Below are 19,963 nucleotides of genomic sequence, written 5' to 3'. Positions count from 1 at the left end.
TCACTTCCTATTTCGTAACGCATAAACATCAACAATAGTAGCACTCAATACTCAATTGTATACTTGTTGTTACCCTAGTTACTATTTACACATAACTTTCATTAAATTGTGAATATATCTATCCAAACTCCATGTCCGAAGACCTAATCATGCCATCTCCTGTCAACTCTATATGTATATACGATTCACTAATCAAAGTCTAACTCAAGTAAACCGTAACCTACCTTGATGATGAACAACTATTTGAATTTCCATGAAATACTCGCCCTCCTAGCCCTTATCTGAATCCGTGAAAGATGATAGTTGTAGGGAAAGATGTGGAGAATGTTGGAGAAGCCTCTTTTTCTTGGTGTCAAGGGTTTTTCTTCTTGTAAAACCTAATAGCAGCCTTGGAGGGTCTTTTATTAAAAAGAAGGATGAAATATAAAACTGAGTATAGAAAAAAGCGTCCACTGGTCCGTGACGTCCGCTGCAGCGGACGTCGGATTCGCTATAGTAGGATCGCTGCAGCGGTACTCTGGCCGTTGCAGACCAACTTCTGTCGGGCCCCATGATTTTTAACTCTTTTCGAAACTGATTTTTCCCATTATTAATCATTTAAACACCCTATGTGGCTTACTATTTAAGATCGTAGACCTAAATTGGGCATGGGTTCGCGAAGTATTAAATAACGACCGGGTGGGTCGTTACAATGAAAAAACTCCAATTTTAGAATCTAGTGCTAGAATAGCTACAAGACTGCATTATTTGTGTCCTCAGCTTTTTCCAGCTCCCAGTCTTTCTTCTACTCAGAATGATGATGTGGCAGCCCCAAATTTCAAGGTACCAGTGGAGGTTTGTTTTAAGCTCTAAAAGTTTATAGTCACTAGTGAGAACATCTTTAAAAGTCGAGGAAAGCTTGTGATATATGATGCTTGTCTTTGCTGGGTTCAGTTTGAGGCATATATGTTGAAAATCTCTTAAAGGTATTGTTGACTCCAATTTTCCTGATTTATTTTTAGAAAGGTAATAGTATTATAAATCATCAGCACATGGATGTGTTGGAAACTATATTTATAGTTCAAAAGGAGCAATAATATATCTTCTTTCTTCTTACAATGACTCTATGATACCTAACAGTGAATCAGCATCTTCCAGCAATTCTTCCAAACTACATCTCCATAGTCATTTCATAAGTTAACGTTTATTGTGCATTCTTAAGTTCCTTATGCCTAAACCCTTTCTGTCCTTTTCTGACAATGAAAGCACTCCATTTGATTTATAGTAAATCTAGTTCACCTGCCAGCTAGAATTTAAGTGAAAAGGAGTTTGGTCAAATGTTCTCCGACTCAGGAAATATGCCACCTGCATATATGAAATATTTTTTTGGAACATGTCATGTCAAACTGTTCCTTAAAGAGTTTGCATTTATGAAATTTTTGGATTAGTACTTGTGATTATGAGAATTTTCATTTGCATGGCGTTCCTTGGAATGAACTTTTGTCTAATCTGTTGAACAGTTCACCTTATGACCTCCTAGAAAAATGGGTTTGGACAGATCAACCATTCAAAATCTGATGACCTCCTCAGTGTTCATTGAAGAGTTACTTGCAAAGATTCCTGAGATTGCTGATGCAGCAAAGAACATAAGCAAATTTTGGCACAAACCTAAAGAAGAAGATGAGGTGGAATTATCCAATAGGCAGGACAGTGCTGAAGTCCCTAAGTGTCTGGAGAATGTACAGAAAGATGATCTGGAGATTGTTTTCCTTGGCACCGACTTTTCTCTAATGTCGTTCAGAACCTTTTACGAGATTTTTATTTCAGGGCTTCTTTCAGCACTATGAATTAATTTGTTTAATTACTTTGCAACAGATATGACATTCATGGTGTAGACAGTGTGGTTAGAAATCTTAAATGCATTTTGATTTCTCATATCCATGTTGATCACCACGCGGATTTGGCACGGATTCTTGCTCTAAGGCGTGATTTGTTGAACGGAGAAGACCATGAACCCTTGCTGGTTATTGGGCCAGAGCAAGTTGGGGAGTTTCTCAAGGAATATATAAAATTAGAAGATCTAGATATGTTGTTCCTCGACTGTAGGAGCACTGAAGACAATTTTCAGTTGCACTGTCCGAAAAGAATGAAGCCAACATTCCAGTTGATGACATAACATTGAAGTGTTTCAAGAAAGTTGTCAGTGAAGCAGGGCTAGTTAGATTCACCAGCTTCCCTTTTGTACATTGTCCCGAGGTGTTTGGTGTCATCTTGGAATCAGCAGAAAGAGTGAATTGCGGGAAAGTAGTACCTGGTTGGAAGGTCGTGTACTCTGGTGACACGAGGCCCTGTGAACAAGTTATAGAAGCATCTCTTGGAGCAACAATTCTTATACATGAGGTCAGTGCAAAAACTTTGTGCAATTTTTCTCTATTCATCAAGAAGTTCGGTCGCTCTAGGGATGGTCAATTATGTTCCAACTTGTCCCTTGTGTCAAAATGAAGTTGGATATTCAGATACTGTCACACCTCTCTATAGCGACCATCCTCTATAACAACATTTCACTATTACAGTCAAATTTTTTGTGGAACCGATCTGTCATGTTATGTTATATTATCTATTCTCTATAATAACATTTCACTATGGCAGCCAAAAATATCCAGACAAATGACGCTGTTAGAGAGAGGTTTCATTGTAGTAGCTCATGCCTTGGTTTTTTATTTTAGTACAGTCAGGCCTATCTATAACAGTAATCCTCTATAAGAACATTTCACTATAACAACCATGATTCTGGAACTGATCTTTCATGTTATGTTATATTGTTAGTATATTTTCTCTATAATAGTCAAACAATATCGGAACAAATGATACTTTTATAAGAGGTTTGACTGTATCATTTTGGGTACCGTAACTTATCCTTTGTTATGCAAAGTGCGCGAATTGTAACGGGTTGAACTAGGAATTATTTTTTTCCGCGATTGACATGCTCCTACATTATCTTCTGCAGGCGACCTTTGAGGATGGGCTGGTGGAGGAGGCTATAGCAAGAAATCACAGCACAATTAAGGAAGCTATAGAAGTGGGACATTCTGCTGGTGCATGTCGGGTAATATTGACTCACTTCAGCCAAAGATACCCAAAAGTATGCAAACAACTTGTATTGCTTTTGACCTAATGAGTGTAAACCTAGCAGATTTGCCAATGCTCCCTAAGGTTCTTCCCTATCTCAAATTGCTCTTCAGAAACAGCGGTTAATTTAAATTTCAAAGTAACATATTGTATACAACTACTGTGTTATGGACTAAAAAATTTGTTATGGAAAATGCCTCTCTTGAATTCCTAAAAGAGAAAGAAAATGAAATCTTTCAAATGTCAGTATACCGACTAGATGTTCGCAGTCGCAGGTGGTGCTGGCAGAATGGATAAAATGTTAAAGTATCCTTCCAACCCGCCCTAATTATTGATTTATTTAAACTGGATCAAAGATGGATTAGTTCATATAACCCGCTATGATATGATGATCAACTTATTTTCACGCTTTCAGATATAAAACTAAAAGCGAATTTGGAAAGGGCTGCAAAATCAATTGACCTAGATAGAGGAAATGGTGATAACAATAACAGGGGGGAAAAATACATTTACATTTTGTACTGCACTTGTCCTACGATAAAAAGTGGAGAAAAGAAGGTTTTCTAATAAAGATAAAGCTAGAAATTCATTTTCATAATAGCTTTTCTGCCATCTCAAAATATGATGAGAGCTTGTCTCTTAACATGTCAACCTCGACTACCATAGTTCCTTCAACCTGGTGACAAAAAAAAACACAAATAAGGAAAACCGAATAAGCGCAACTTCAAAGATATTTGAACAAAAACTATATAAAGATGGAGAGTTTAACGTGCATGGTTTGATAACTCAAGATATTAAATTGTTCAGTGGCATATTGCATATCTATAAAAACAAATTAAAAGGTTATTCAATGATACCTGAAAATGCAAGGTATAGAAGATCCTAGCTTCAAAAGTTTCAAAAGTAGATGCATTTAGTAGAAAAAGTCCTTCATCCTCTAATTCTGATATAGCCTTAGAAAATGAACCTTTATTGATCTTCAAAGTAGATACTTGAATCACAACTTCTTTATCACCTACTTCATTTGCTGAAATAACAAATGAAGAGCTCTCAGTTCCTCCTCTTCTTCTTTTTTGCTTGTTAAAATCATCTGAATTTTCTTTATTGGAGATAGTTCTTGATGTAAATTCTTCTTTCTTCTGAATTAATCGTTCCACTTCAATTTGTAACTCTGGTACGTACGTTAGAATTCTTGATACTGTTGATGGAATGCTTAGTTTTTTCTGTAAACATGAAGAATAATGAAGTGTCATAAGCATATGATGAAAACAACTACTTTAAAATTAAGTTTAAATATCCAGCTAAAAGGTTAAATTGATAGTTATTGGTGACGTATACATAGACTTAGTTATTGTTAGGTTTTGAGCATTTTAATATTGCAAATATTTTTCACATTTTGTCCAAATTCCTCACATGTTTTGTGCCTTGCCATACAATTTTATTTTCATTTGGGTAGCCACAAAAGTTGACCATATCTTTCACATTTTTTGTGAAAAAAAATGTGAAGACCATGGTAGCCACCATATGAACATATTTGGTCTTAGTTTCACATTGTTTTGTAGTATAAAATGTGACAATGTTTTTCACATTTTTTGTTGATCATGATTTTCACATTTGTGTTGACCATGATTTTCACATTTTTTGTTGAACATGTTTTTCACATTTTCATCCATTATAAAAGGATGAATTATGATTCACCAATTTATACATTCAAGAAAAAAATAAGTTCAATCCTTAACTTGTGGGTGTAGAGAGGAAAAGTGAGGAAAGTGAAAAATAAAAGAGTTTATTAGTTGAAGGAAGGTGTTCTTTTGGTGGAGCTTTGGACTCAACATCTTGTCCAGAGTTCGTTGAGTTATACGACGTGTTCGGGCTGTTGTATCCTGGAGGGGACAAGTCAGAAAGATTACTGCTGGACCGGTAAATTTGCTGCAGTGGGCTTGAATCTCCTTAAAGAGAGCGAGATATCCGCGCCTCAGCCATAAATTTTTTTTATTGCTTCATTGCTATTTCTCAATTGTAATTGTAATTTCACTGCAAGATCACCAACAATTTTAAGGAGATTCAAATGGCTACAATTGAAAAATCGGCGGATGTCAAAGTAGGAGATCTTAACAAGCCATTTCGGTTCAACGGTACTCACTTTAAGAGATGGAAGGGTAAAATACTCTTCTACTTAAGTCTTCTCAATGTTTCTTATGTGTTAACTGAGAAGAATCCAAATAAAATAGACAACACTTCCATGAATGATGAAGAACTTATTTCTCTTCAAGAAAAAACTGAACAATACGATGAAGATTCATACAAGTGTCGGTATTATTTACTTAATTGTCTATCAGATAATTTTTATGATTATTATGATAGAACTTACTCTACTGCAAAGAAAATTTGGAAAGCGTTGCAGAGTAAATATGATACCGAGGAGGCTGGAGCGAAAAAATATGCTGCTAGTAGATTTTTTCGTTTCCAAATGGTGGACAACAAATCAGTGGTAGACCAAGCCCAAGATTTTATAATGATCGTTGGAGAGCTCAGGTCCGAGGATATAAAAATTGGAGATAACCTTATTGTTTGTGGCATAATAGATAAACTTCCACCTTCATGGAAGGAATTTCAAAAAACTATGCGCCACAAACAAAAGGAAACCTCTCTTGAGACGTTGATTATGCGAATCCGCATGGAGGAAGAAGCAAGGGGCCAAGATGCACTTTTGCAAATGGAAGAGAGTAACTTACAACCCGTCACAAATAAGGTAAATTTAATTACTTCAAATAATGCTGCTCCTAATGCTAACAAAAATACCTCTATGAAGCCTAAGAAGAAAATATTCAAGAAAAATAATGGTAGACCTCCCAAGAAAAATAATTGTGGTAACAACCAAGCACAACATCAACAAGCACAAAATAGAGGACCATGCTTTGTCTGTGGCAAGAGTGGGCATATTGCTCGATTTTGCAAGTTTCGGAAACGTGGTCCTACACCTCAGGCGAACGTTACCGAAGAGCCACTTGTGGCGGTGATAACATACATAAATATGGTTGAAAATGTTGATGGATGGTGGGCTGATTCTGGTGCAAACCGTCATGTCTGCTATGACAAAGATTGGTTCAAAGTGTATACTCCATTTGAAGAGCCCAAAACCATCATGCTTGGTGATTCTCACACTACTCAAGTGCTTGGAAAGGGAGATGTTGAGTTGAGCTTTACCTTAGGAAGGGTGTTAACTCTAAAAGATGTACTTTTTACTCCTTCCATGAGAAAAAATTTGATGTCTAGTTTTCTTCTTAACAAAGCAGGCTTCAAACAAATTATTGAGTCTGATCAATATGTAATAGTGAAAAAAGGTATTTTTGTGGGAAAGGGATATGCTTGTGATGGGATGTTCAAGCTGAATGTTGAGATGAATAAAGTTACTAATTCTGTTTACATGCTTTCTTCCACTAATTTTTGGCATGCTCGTTTGTGTCATATTAATAATCGTTATGTGGGAATCATGAGTAGTTTAGGATTAATCCCAATGATTAAAAAGGATTTTGAAAAATGTGAGGCTTGTAGTAAAGTCAAAATCACAAAAAGGCCTCATTTTCAAGTTGAAAGAAAAACTGAATTATTAGAGTTAATACATACTAATATTTGTAAACTTGGAGGAATTTTAACTCGTGGAGGAAATAGATATTTTATCACTTTTATTGATGACTTTTCTAAGTATACATATGTTTTCTTGATGAAAAATAAAAGTGATGCTTTTGAAAATTTTAAAATTTATCTCCATGAAGTTGAAAATCAGTTTGGTAGAAAAATAAAAAGAATTAGAAGTGATAGAGGCCGTGAATATGAGTCTAACGAGTTTAATTATTTTGTAAGATCATTGGGAATAATTCATGAAACTACTCCAGCTTACTCTCCTGCATCTAATGGTGTAGCGGAGAGAAAAAATAGAACTTTGGTTGAGTTGACAAATGCCATGCTTATTGAGTCGAGTGCACCTTTAAATTTTTGGGGTGAAGCTATTTTAACTGCTTGTTATGTGTTAAATCGTGTGCCTCATAAAAAGACTAAATTAATACCATTTGAGTTGTGGAGAGGTCACAAGCCAAATTTGGGATATCTAAGAGTTTGGGGTTGTCTAGCTTATGTAAGGCTAATGGATCCCAAAATAAGTAAATTAGGTAAAAAAGTTACTACTTGTGTTTTTCTTGGTTATGTTTCAAATAGTACAGCCTATAGATTTTTTAGTCTTGAAGATAATATAATAATAGAATCAGGAGATGCTATTTTTCATGAAAATAAATTTTCATTTGATTCTAAAAATAGTGGGGGTCATAGGACTAATGAAAATATTTTGTCACTACCTAGCTCTTCTACTTCTGTTTTGAAAAATAAAGAAAGTGATGAGTTTGAGTTAAGAAGAAGTAAAAGAGCTAGAGTAGAAAAAGATTTTGGTCCTGATTTTTATGTTTTTAATGTTGGAGATGACCCTCTCAATTTACAAGAAGATTTATCTTCACATGATGCTATTTTTTGGAAAGAGGCTGTAAATGATGAAATGGAGTCACTTCTTTCCAATAAAACTTGAAAGTTAGTTGATTTACCACCGGGTTGTAAAACAATTGGGTGTAAATGGGTCCTTAGAAAAAAATTAAAACCGGATGGCTCTGTTGATAAATATAAGGCTAGACTAGTTGCTAAAGGTTTTAAACAACTAGAAGGCCTAGAATTTTTTGATACTTTTTCTCCGGTAACTAGAATTACATCCATAAGGCTTTTAATTGCTATTGCTGCAATTTTTGATTTGTACATTCACCAAATGGATGTAAAAACTGCTTTTTTAAATGGGGACCTAAATGAGGAAATTTATATGGAACAACCCGAAGGTTTTATTGAAGCAGGCCAAGAGAGCAAAGTGTGTAAACCTACTAAATCCATATATGGCTTGAAACAGGCACCAAAGCAATGGCATGAGAAATTTGATTCCTGCATGATTGAAAATGGTTATAAAACAAACGAATGTGATAAGTGCATCTATCACAAGTCTTGGAATAATTCACATGTTATTGTTTGCCTCTATGTTGATGATTTATTGATCTTTGGCTCTAACATGAATGGTATTGGTGAAACTAAAAATATTCTTAGAAGCCATTTTGACATGAAAGATCTTGGTGAGGCAAATTTAATTCTTGGAATAAAAATTACTAAAACATGTGATGGAATATTCCTTGACCAGTCACATTATGTTGAGAAAATATTGAAAAAATATAACTTTCTTGATTGCAAGCATGTTATAACTCCTTTTGATTCAAGTGTTCACTTGTTTCCTGTTCAAAGTGACAATGATGTGATAAATCAAAAGGAATATGCTAGCTTAATTGGAAGTTTGAGATATGTGACTGATTGCACTAGGCCTGATATTGCGTATGCAGTTGGAGTACTTAGCAGGTTTACAAGCAAGCCAGGTAGTGAACATTGGCATGCCATAACGAGAGTTATGAAATATTTAGTTGGTACAAAAACCTATGACTTGTTTTATAAAAAATATTCTGCTGTACTTGAAGGCTTTACTGATGCAGATTGGAACACTTTATCTGGTGATTCCTGTTCTACCACTGGTTATATCTTTACATTGGCAGGTGGTGCTATTTGTTGGAAATCAAAAAAGCAAACTATTATTGCTAACTCTACCATGGAGGCTGAACTAATTGCTTTAGCTTCAGCTAGTGAAGAAGCGAATTGGTTAAGAGATTTATTATTTCAAATTTCTTATTTTGAAAAACCAATTCCTCCTATTTTAATTCATTGTGATAGCACCGCTGCAATTGGTAGAGTTCAAAACCGTTATTATAACGATAAATCCAGATCTATAAGAAGAAAACACAGTACTGTGAGATCATATTTGACAAGTGGTACCATCAATGTTGATTATGTCAAATCTTGTGATAATCTTGCAGATCCACTAACCAAGGCATTGGCAAGAGAAAAGGTCTGGAGCACATCGAGGGGGATGGGATTGAAGCCCATAAATTCATGAGTCGTATATGAGGAAACCCAATCTGGGGACTAGAGATCCTATAAACAGGTTCAATGGGAAAAACGAATCATATGATGACTTGTTGAGAAAAATGCACTATTTTATTTATTCCCTCCCTATGGTGTAAGTGCATTATTCTGTAACAATTTGTGGAGGTTGAGTTTATAAACTCTTAATGAAACTCTGTAGCTCGTATGAGTGGGGTGTTAATTTACAGAAGCACTCTTGACAGATTTCACCTATGTGAGTGTGGAAGTAGGCCGCTTTCTATGAGAATTGGGCTCATTCTCAAAAGCACTCATGAAAAATGGGATAGCACAAGGCCGTAATGTGCTGGCTATTAAAGCTCATGTCAACACCTTGATTATATGTGTAAGCGGTAATTCTTTATTTCCCTAAAGCAGTCATAGTTCAAGTCTGAGGCCACTACGGCTCTGGAGTAAAGATTATTGTTTTGCTAAGTGGAGGTTCAATGTAGAGCACACCTTCATTATGCATATTAATCTACCTTCAACTGATAAACTCTCTTATGTTAATATTAAAATGAGTGGGGGATTGTTAGGTTTTGAGCATTTTAATATTGCAAATATCTTTCACATTTTGTCCAAATTCCTCACATGTTTTGTGCCTTGCCATGCAATTTTATTTTCATTTGGGTAGCCACAAACGTTGACCATATCTTTCACATTTTTTGTGAAAAAAAATGTGAAGACCATGGTAGCCACCATATGAACATATTTGGTCTTAGTTTCACATTGTTTTGTAGTATAAAATGTGACAATGTTTTTCACATTTTTTGTTGATCATGATTTTCACATTTGTGTTGACCATGATTTTCACATTTTTTGTTGAACATGTTTTTCACATTTTCATCCATTATAAAAGGATGAATTATGATTCACCAATTTATACATTCAAGAAAAAAATAAGTTCAATCCTTAACTTGTGGGTGTAGAGAGGAAACGTGAGGAAAGTGAAAAATAAAAGAGTTTATTAGTTGAAGGAAGGTGTTCTTTTGGTGGAGCTTTGGACTCAACATCTTGTCCAGAGTTCGTTGAGTTATACGACGTGTTCGGACTGTTGTATCCTGGAGGGGACAAGTCAGAAAGATTACTGCTGGACCGGTAAATTTGCTGCAGTGGGCTTGAATCTCCTTAAAGAGAGCGAGATATCCGCGCCTCAGCCATAAAAAAATTTTATTACTTCATTGCTATTTTTCAATTGTAATTGTAATTTCACTGCAAGATCACCAACAGTTATGTTGGGTGAAAACAATCTAAATATACTCTTAACATGGTGTGATATTGGTCAAATATGCACGGTTTTTTCCAAAAGGTATCAATCACATCATTAAGAGTATCATACATATACTCCATAACTTATTCTTTTTTTTACAAGCTATCAATGTGAGATTTTGTTCGCACACTCTCCCCTAGAACTAAGTTCCACATGCCCATCACCAAGATTTATGGCTTAATTTGGAATTCACTGTGTACCACCCATATCATCTGAGTATTTATGATCACCAAAGCCCGCATGCTTCTTTTCGTGTGTAGGCATTTATAAGCTACGGGTAAAGGTAAGTAACCTGACCCGTACACGAGCAAAGGCAATAAGTCGGGCCTCACGGCACTATTCTGCCAATTTCATAAGTCGGGCCTCACGCCACTATTCTGCCAATTTCATACTCGTCTCATTGAACCATTGGCGCTACGATACTAGTTATCGGGCGCTAACACGACCTAAAGACACTTTTAATAAGATGTGATATTATCCATTTTTGAACCAAAACTGCACAATTTTCCCCAAAAGACATCACACCATTAAGAATATCCTTCAGCTTATATATACCTTTTTTTCTTTGGATTAGTTTGAACCCTACTATTATAAAAATGTCACAATTCCCTTGTTCCTTTTCTCCTGTAACATCCAAATAAACAAAAAAAAAAAAATGAACAATTGAAAAAATCATACCGTATGTTCAGAAGCTGGAAGCAAAGAACGAAGAGAAGAATATAAGCTATTGATTTTTCTTCTCCTATCACGCTCACTTGCATTATGATTAAGCTTCTTCACCGTCTGATCAGGTTGATAATAATTATCATCACCTATAATAATCTGATGATCAAATTTGTTTGAGGAATCACAGTGTTGAAGACTTTTTTGAGATGTTGAATCTGATGTTTCTAAAGCAGTAGTGTTTAGTTGTTGGCTCATAATTAGATCCTCTAATTGCCAGCCATAGTTATAATTAGAAATCAAAGGAGAAGATGAAGAAGAAATGGCTAGCATTATTTGCTAATTAATACTTTGTAGACTAATTAATTTTCTGCTTTACTAATTTCTAATCAAGACAATGTTGTAACATGACATTTATAATGAGAATCAATATCAATAGCTTCGATCAGGACATACCTCATCATAACAGTGAAATAAACTTATGTTAAGTTATTTTAATTGTGTTTAGTCATTTTCTTTATTTCTTATAAAAATAACAAGCAATATAGTACTTGTGTAATTCCATGGACAACGTTTATTTGCATAAAATATGCATACACTTGTAATGCGCAATGCGTGTGGAAAGCATGGCATGCACGAGCCTTATGTGGGATTTCACTTATAAGCTCGAGTATCAAGTGGCCATTACACGTGTAAGTACCATGACAAACTCAATGTATATCTAGTTAAAAAATATTAGATTTTCTTTTGTTGTGTTTGTACTTATTGTCACAAAAAAGTAGTGATAGTGATATTCTACATCTGCTGAATTAAATTAATTCATGAATCCGTCTTCAAACTTCGACAGAAGTTCTTTTCTCAACTTAATTATGACTATGGTTTAATTTCGTCTGTTTCTTGGATGCTTTTGGAAGTCTCGAGATGACTTGAAAGAATAAATTCTTTCTAGATTTGCTATGTGTTTCCGAAACAAACAATTAATTTATTGACGGGTTAACCACAGGGGAACCGGCAGAGCTGCAACTATTAGGAATGGGCGATAGCCTAAGATTAAAAACGCCGACTATTTATGAAGAACTGGGATCGGAATGCAAATCGATGAGATAAGCCTAATAAAGATTTTAAGTACTTCAAATCTATGTTGCTCGGGCTCTCTAAAATTGATATCGTACCCGTGTTGAATTCTCCAAAAATATATTACTTTTTGAGTATTCGACAAGCACCCGCCGATAAATTGAAGAGTCTGAGCACATAGCTTCACATTATGATGACTGGCATACTCCACTTACCTACACAAAGTATAGGGTTGTGACAATCATTAAGTCAACTGCCATTAGAGGGAAAAAGAAGAGGCCGGAACCAAAAGGCACTAAAATGCTGAAAATAAACCAAATGGGTGCTCCTTTCCACAGTATACCAAAAGGGGTATAACGTGGAGGGGCCAACGTTATACCCAAAAAAAAAAAAAATCACCCTGTCAGACTTAAAAAAAATAAAAATAATAACGTTTTACAAAAATCAATTCTTGTAAAACGTTGGCTGGCCAACGTCTTACAACAATTAAATTTTGTAAAACGTTGGCTGGCCAAGGTCTTACAAGAATTGATTTTTGTTAGGCCAGCCAACGTTTTACAAAAATAGTTTGTAAAATGTTGGCGAGTCCAGAACCAAAAAATCCCTAAAAAAGTGGGGTTGAACCAAAATACCTCAAAAAAAAAATTGTGATGAAAATACCTTTAACGCAGTGTTTTACTGCGTTATAGAACCAGTAAAAAAAAATTGGTCAACTTTTTTTTTTTTTTGCAACACTTAGTGTTTTTTTCAATATTTTGACCAACGATTAGTCGTGTGTCAAGACTCCGAAACGTCAATATTTAATATAGAACATGATATTTTTTTCTGCGTACAATAATGTAGGTTCAATACATCAAGGATACGTAAACGTTCGAATCGTCATTTTAGGGGTTGAAAAGGTGCCCGAAGTAAGTTTTGTTTGAAAACTTTAGGTTTAAGTGTTCTATTTTTATAAGGTTATTTTAGTCAACTTTATATGTCGAGAAAATTAGTCAGCTTTATTTTGAAAAATTGAAACCACAAAAGTGAAATTGACGTTCACAGCTACATTGCCACGGGATTTTTGCATTGAAATCTATTGCGTATCATCATATTATAAGTAAAGAAAACTAAAAACTTCACGGCAATTTGGGGGAAAATTGAAATTGAATAGGATAACAGGTGTTTTTTTTTTTAAATCGGCTCGGCCAAATCGCCTTGCAGCCATTTGTCCGCGTAGATCTCGAAAAAATATGCAAGATAAAATAAAATCGCGTAAACGGACATCCGAGCGCAAAGTTATGACGATCTAAAGTTTGACCACATTACAACTAGCTTTTCTCCCTGTATTTTTTAAATACGTTTTTATCTAATTGAATTAGATTTATATTCAAAATAAAGTTATGTCTTGATTAAAAAATAACACGCTTAAATCAGAACATTAAAAAATAAAACACTTAAACCTAAAGTTTCCAAACAAAACTTACTTCGGATACCATTTCAACGCCTAAAACGACGATCCAAACGTTTACGTATCCTTGATGTATTGAGCGTACATTATAGTACACAGAAAAAACATCAGGTTCTATATAAAATATTGACATTTCGAAGTCTTAACCCACGACTAATCGTTGGTCAAAGTATGGAAAAAAATACTAAGTGTTGCAAAAAAAAAAAAAAGATTTATTAAAATAAAATGTTGCGATCTTTTTATGGAAAAAAAAACACTAAGTGTTCCTTAAGTGTGTTATTTTTTAATGCGTAACTTTATTTCGAATATGTTGCAAAAAAAAATCGCGTAAATCGGACGTCCGAGCGCAAAAAATCGCGTATCTGTCTAATGTCGTGGACTGAGGAACAATTTGCAATATATATATATATATATATATATATATATATATATATATATATATATATATATATATATATATATATATATATATATATATATATATATATATATAAGTAAAACGTGGACTGATCCACGTTTTACTTATAAATATATATTTTTTTTCTGATAGTTTGAAAAAAAAAATTTGGGTATAACGTTGGCCTCTCCACGTTATACCCCTTTTGGTATATTGTGGAAAGGGGCACCCTATTTGATTTATTTTGAGCATTTTAATGCCTTTTTGACTCCGGACTAGAAAAAGAAACTGCCATTATATATTATTTCTAGTCCCTAAAGAGACAAAAGTACTTGAAGTACACTCATAGAGCAGTATCAAGTTATGCTGCAAAGGCCAAATTAAAGGGTCCGCTCCCAAATTCCAGGAAAGATAAGGAATCCAAATATCACAACAGTAAAAGGCCATGATCTTCCAACTTATTTTATGAGAGTGACAATCTTCTTTTTTGTAATCAATTTAGAGCCTTTTCTTCATCTGAATGACTCTATATATGTAGTAGCTCAATGTGATACAGTGAAAAAAATAAAGGAATAAATAAATCATCTCGATGGCTGAAAGTATTCTTTTACATCTCAAAAAGGCCAGTGAGTTTGGCACGAGACAATTAATTGTCACTACCCAAGTTCATAGCATATGTTGTCTGTTTTGGGCTAAACAGATCTCATTGATTTGTTCATCGGGCTGCGCCATCATCGAGCCTAAAAAGCTCGCGTATAACACGTGTACATGTGAATTTGTTTTGTCCTTATAAAGCTCTTTACTTCCCTCTCTCCCATTCAGATATGAAATTCGTGTAAGGTGTCATGTACAACTTGGCCCTTCTTTAGGATTTTACCGACCTACAAACCTTTCAGTTCTTCTCTTTGACTCGGCCTCATCGGCGCGCTTTCCGTTGGGCGTCACAAAATCTCTATTCTCAATGCTTAAATACGAGACCTCTGGTTAAGTGTGGTAAAAACAAGACCATCAAATTAAGAGGAAATAGCATTTCGCTTAGTGGATGTGATATTTCAAGATAGAGAAACTAACACCCAAATTAAAGTGAAAGAAATATACAAAATCCGTAATTATAACTAGAACAAGTGAACAACTGAAAGAAAATAGAAAGGGAGTGCAAATGACTAAAAGTCCAAAGCGTTTTAAACCTTGCTAATTAATATGAATAGTCAACATGCCTATGATTACAAGATATTGCCTGTCTTGAAAATGAAGGCATTCACAATAACACGGAAAATAAAATAAAAAAAGCATTTTCATTTTCTGCTGATCCTAACCTACGAAAACAAGATGGGGGCCAAGAAAAAGTGCGAATACAACGTCTTTGTTATAATTAGAGCTAGAAATTCATTATAATAATCTGTCATCTTTCTCAAAATATGTTGAAAGCTTGTCTCTTAACATGTCAACTTCAACTACCATTGTTCCTTCAACCTGATAGACCAAACGGAAAAAAACACCAATTACAACTTTGAAGATAAATATGAACAAAAACTAAAAAATATATGGAGATTTTAACATGCACGGTTCGTTCGATAAGTCTATACTGTTAATTAAGAAATTATTAAGTTGCTTAATTAGTATCTGTGGAACTTAAAAAACATAGAAAGTACGTAGTTTTATTTTAAGAGTTACAAGCTCATGCCCTTTTTGGATTCTACTCGAGGTATTTTATAAATGAAAATTACCTTTTCCCCTCACCCCTCACTCACCACAAAAATATAAAAAAGATAAGCATAAAATCCTATGTTGGAACTAGAAAGTAAACTAAAGAACAATATATATTAGGGTTAACGAAGAAAGAGAAGAAGTATTTTCATTTGATATTTTATATTTTGTCTAGTAGCAAGACAAAAATTATAATATAAACAAGACAAAAATTATAATATAAAAATAATTGCATATTATTGGTAAATTTTGATATTGGTACTTGTAATACTTTACTACGCAATAATTAAAATGTAAAACTTTGTTATATTTTAATTATTTGTTAAACTTATACTACCAACAAATATGGAGTAACAATATCTGAATAATACCTAAAAATGCAAGGTATGAAAGACCCTATCTTCAAAAGTTTCAAAAGAAGATGCATTTAATAGAACAAGTCCTTCATCCTCTAATTCTAATATAGCCTCACCAATTGAACCTTTATTGATCTTCAAAGTAGATATTTGAAACACTATTTCTTTTTCAGCTATTTGACTTGCTGAAATAACCAACGAAGAGCTCTCAATTCCACCTCTTCTTCTATTTTGCTTGTTAAAATCAGCTGAATTTTCTTTACTGGAAATAGTGCTTATGTAATTTCTTCTTTCTTCTGAATCAATCTTTCCACTTCACTTTGTATCTCTGGTATGTACTTGAGAATTCTTGCTATTGTTGATGGAATACTTAGTTTTTTCTGTGAGCATCAAAAAATGATGAAGTAATTAGTGAACATAATAGTTAAATTGATGAGGAAAAAAGAGAGGAAAAGTTTAGGGTATTTATATATAGTATTTACAAAATGTTAAGACTTCATATATTTTTCAAGAACTTACTAGTTACTATGATATTTTTGCCAAAATTTAAATCAACCCGTGTTTTGTTAAACTAAATTTGATTATAATTCAAGTCTCTATTTTTTTCTAACTTCAAATTCTCTTTTTTCACTCCCAAAAAAATGAAAAACTATAGGTTGAATTTAAATTTAAATAAAAAAGACATACGGTATGTTCCGTAGCAAGAAGCAAAGAACGAAGAGAAGAATATAAGCTATTGATTTTTCTTCTTCGATCACGTTCACTAGCATTGTGATTAAGCTTCTTAACCATCTGATCAGGTTGATTATGTTAATCACCACCGTTAATAATCTGATCAAATTTATTTGAATCAGAATGCTGAAGGCTTTTTTGTGATGATGATGATGAATGAAGGCCAATAGCTGAATTATCTGAAGTTTCTATGGGATTGTAATTTATTTGTTGGCTTATTGGATCCTCCAAAAGCCAACCAAAATTATTATTATTTGTAGAAGACATAGGAGGAGAGGAAGAAATGGCTAGCATTTTGCTAATTAATAATCTAGGGACTTTAATCGTCTGCTTAACTTGATGTTGCTATGAATAAAAGAAAGGCACTCTCCAGGTTGGAGATGACTAAAAAAAAAAAATCGTCTGCTTAACTAATTTGTAAGGCAATGTTAACATGATGTTGATGTTGACAATATATACCAATGTCTTTCAGCAGGTGACACCTGTCAGCATAATACTCACATAAATGAATGTTTAATCACTTTAATTATATGAGATTATTAAAAAAATGGGTTAACAACATTTAGGTCCCTCAATTATTGGTAAATTCTAATTTTGATAATTGTGATATTTGATTAAGCACATTTAACCTTCATTGAACTGAAATGTGCACTTTTGATCCATTTGCTTGTAAATTTCACAAATTACAATAATTACTAGTCATTCCACCACTTAATTACTCATGTATTATGTTAATCTTGTATTGTTACTCATAGTTAATGGTAATATAATTTTTAAAGTAGTTCAAATACGTCATACTTCTTATATAAAGGACTAAAAACACATATTTCAAATAATTAAAGGTGAAAGGTTCTTTATCAAATGTCACGAGGTTCAAAGTTAGAATTTACCAAAACTTCTATTATCCCTTTCATCATTAATATACAAATGGCAATATTTATTAAAAAATGTAAAAATTGTAAGGCGTGCGGAATCCAATGGCATGCACGAGCCTCAATTAGATTTCACATATAAACTCGAGTTATTAGTGGCAATGTCACGCGTAATCACGTTTAATTAATTAATTATGCCACCTCTAGCTATTTGAGGTTAAAAGATTATACAAGCTTCTTCAAGTTGATTGAAGATCCATAGTATCAAAGAATATGCTACAAGTTGTTTTATTTTCTTATTCTTACATAGTGTGAAGTTACTAAAATAAGATGCTTTGGAGTAGTGGTCCATGGTTCGATTCAATTAATTATTTCAAGAAATTTATAGTATACCGACTTTTCAGCTACTATATTGTGCATAATTGGATTAGTCTTTTTCAAGCTGTCTTAATCATTTTGGTTTCTCTTCCGACTAATTTGTGATACTATATTATTTTGGAAACGTTCAAATATTAACACTAGTGTTGCTAGGATTCTCATTTGTTTCCTGAAAATTATAAACTTTCAATTCTCATGTTAAGAAATATTTGATGGAAATGAGCAACACTAACTTTCAGATATACCTACTCTTTAAAAAGAAAATATTTTTTTGTCACGTCATTTTCGGCTAAACATTTCTATAACTTATGACTGCTGTTTACATTATTTCTTTTAATTTTTTGTAAAAATATAGTGTTGAGACAATCATTGATTAAGTCAACTGCCATTATATTTTACTTTATTTCTAGTCCCAGAATATTAATGAAGTACAGTCTCATAGAACAGAATCAAAATTATTCAAGCGGCAAAGGATCTTCCCAAATTCCAGGAAATTAGATAAGGAATCCAACTATCACATATGTAAAAAGGTCATTATTTGCAAAATTCTATCAGAATGATAATCTTATTTTATATAATCAAATTTATGAGACATTTCTTCCTCTAGAATGACTATGCTAAGCAGTTTTTGATAGGCGGAAGTATGAAACAAAGTCTTTTAGCTAGAATGAAACCGAGTGAAATCTCTTGAGTTTTTATTTTTTTAGTAAAAATTACAAGAAATAGTGAAAATATTTTCAATTTACTCCTCACTTGAATTAGTATGGTAAGACCTGAACCCTATTACTTGTACTTTTCTTTTGAGAAACTGTCAAGTGGTATTTATCTTATGAAATAACTATAATATTTTTTAATGGGTCCCGACTTGGAATTGAGGCATAATTATTAGTGTTGTTTTTATTATTTTCAAAGAGGTACAGAAGAACTTTTTAATATAACAAATGAAAAGTATTTTGGTGTCATAGAGCTTTTTCCAAGCAAAAAAGTCGCGAGAGCATATAATCTTTTATTACTAAAACCGAAAAGGGTTATATTTGCCCCCTGCTATTAAAAATAAGTTATGTTTGTCGTATTAAAATAAATATATTCCTACAATTATATTTTAGAGCTATACTTATCGCTCACCCATTAAAACTAGCTATTTATCCATTACTGTTAACACATCATTTTCAGCTTTAAAAAGCCACGTTTCATGCTCTTACAGTCAGCCCCATTTTTAATCCTAAATCGGCCCGACCCACTTTTTTACCCACACTCAAGCACTGTCATTTCTCTTTCTATTCTGAAGATTTCGTTGAGCCTGCAAAATCAATTGGTGGTCCAAAGCTCCCTAATCTATCTTCTCCGACGATTCCTTCATCTTGTTCTTATGCAACAAAATCAAGTTTTATTAGATATATAATTTACTAAATAAGTATAAGGTATAATTCATTTAATTATTTCTATTTATTAAATATTTTTTGAGAATTGAGCAGTATTATAAAGACCCACTTCTTTAATGTTATGGATGTGGTAGAAAACAGTTGTCCACTTTTAATCTTAAATTCCTAAAGTGACAATTATTTTGAGTTATAATGATAGTTGAAATTGATGGAGGGAGTATTTATATTTGTTGGGAGGCGGGTAGATATATATGTTGATCTGTATTTCTTGAAAAGTTGAATAAAGAAAAGGATACATTAAAAATAATGAAATTAAATCTCACATAATTTCAGTTATATAATTACCTCTTTGGCATGATTTAAAAAATAATGTAGTGAAGTGTCTTACTTTTAATTCTGGATTGTCTCAAAATCGTGCTATTTCATTCCGTTTTCAACGTTCTATTATAATGGTGGAACTCTATTTACTCTTTAGGGCGAGGGATAAATATATATCATGATTTTTTATTATTATATATGTAGT

General features: G+C 33.3%; 1 protein-coding gene and 2 pseudogenes across 1 annotated transcript; 1 reads left to right on the top strand and 2 right to left on the bottom strand.

The window, feature by feature from the left end:
• Nucleotides 1-296: 296 nt before the first annotated feature.
• Nucleotides 297-3,234, top strand: LOC132608254 (tRNAse Z TRZ4, mitochondrial-like; annotated as a pseudogene).
• A 373-nt stretch (nt 3,235-3,607) lies between these two features.
• On the bottom strand, nt 3,608-11,505 carry LOC132607016 (transcription factor ORG2-like). Its single transcript, XM_060320799.1, has 3 exons — nt 11,108-11,505; nt 3,966-4,331; nt 3,608-3,784 (listed from the first exon to the last, which is right to left on the bottom strand). The coding sequence occupies exons 1-3, from the start codon at nt 11,423-11,425 to the stop codon at nt 3,701-3,703; spliced, it is 768 nt and encodes a 255-aa protein (XP_060176782.1). The 5' UTR covers nt 11,426-11,505; the 3' UTR covers nt 3,608-3,700.
• Nucleotides 11,506-16,091: 4,586 nt separating this feature from the next.
• Nucleotides 16,092-17,193, bottom strand: LOC132608253 (transcription factor ORG2-like; annotated as a pseudogene).
• Between the last annotated feature and the right edge of the window lie 2,770 nt (nt 17,194-19,963).

Source organism: Lycium barbarum, chromosome 8 (genome assembly GCF_019175385.1).
Source record: "Lycium barbarum isolate Lr01 chromosome 8, ASM1917538v2, whole genome shotgun sequence".
Lineage (NCBI taxonomy): Eukaryota > Viridiplantae > Streptophyta > Magnoliopsida > Solanales > Solanaceae > Lycium > Lycium barbarum.
This window is presented reverse-complemented; position numbering and strand designations above follow the sequence as displayed.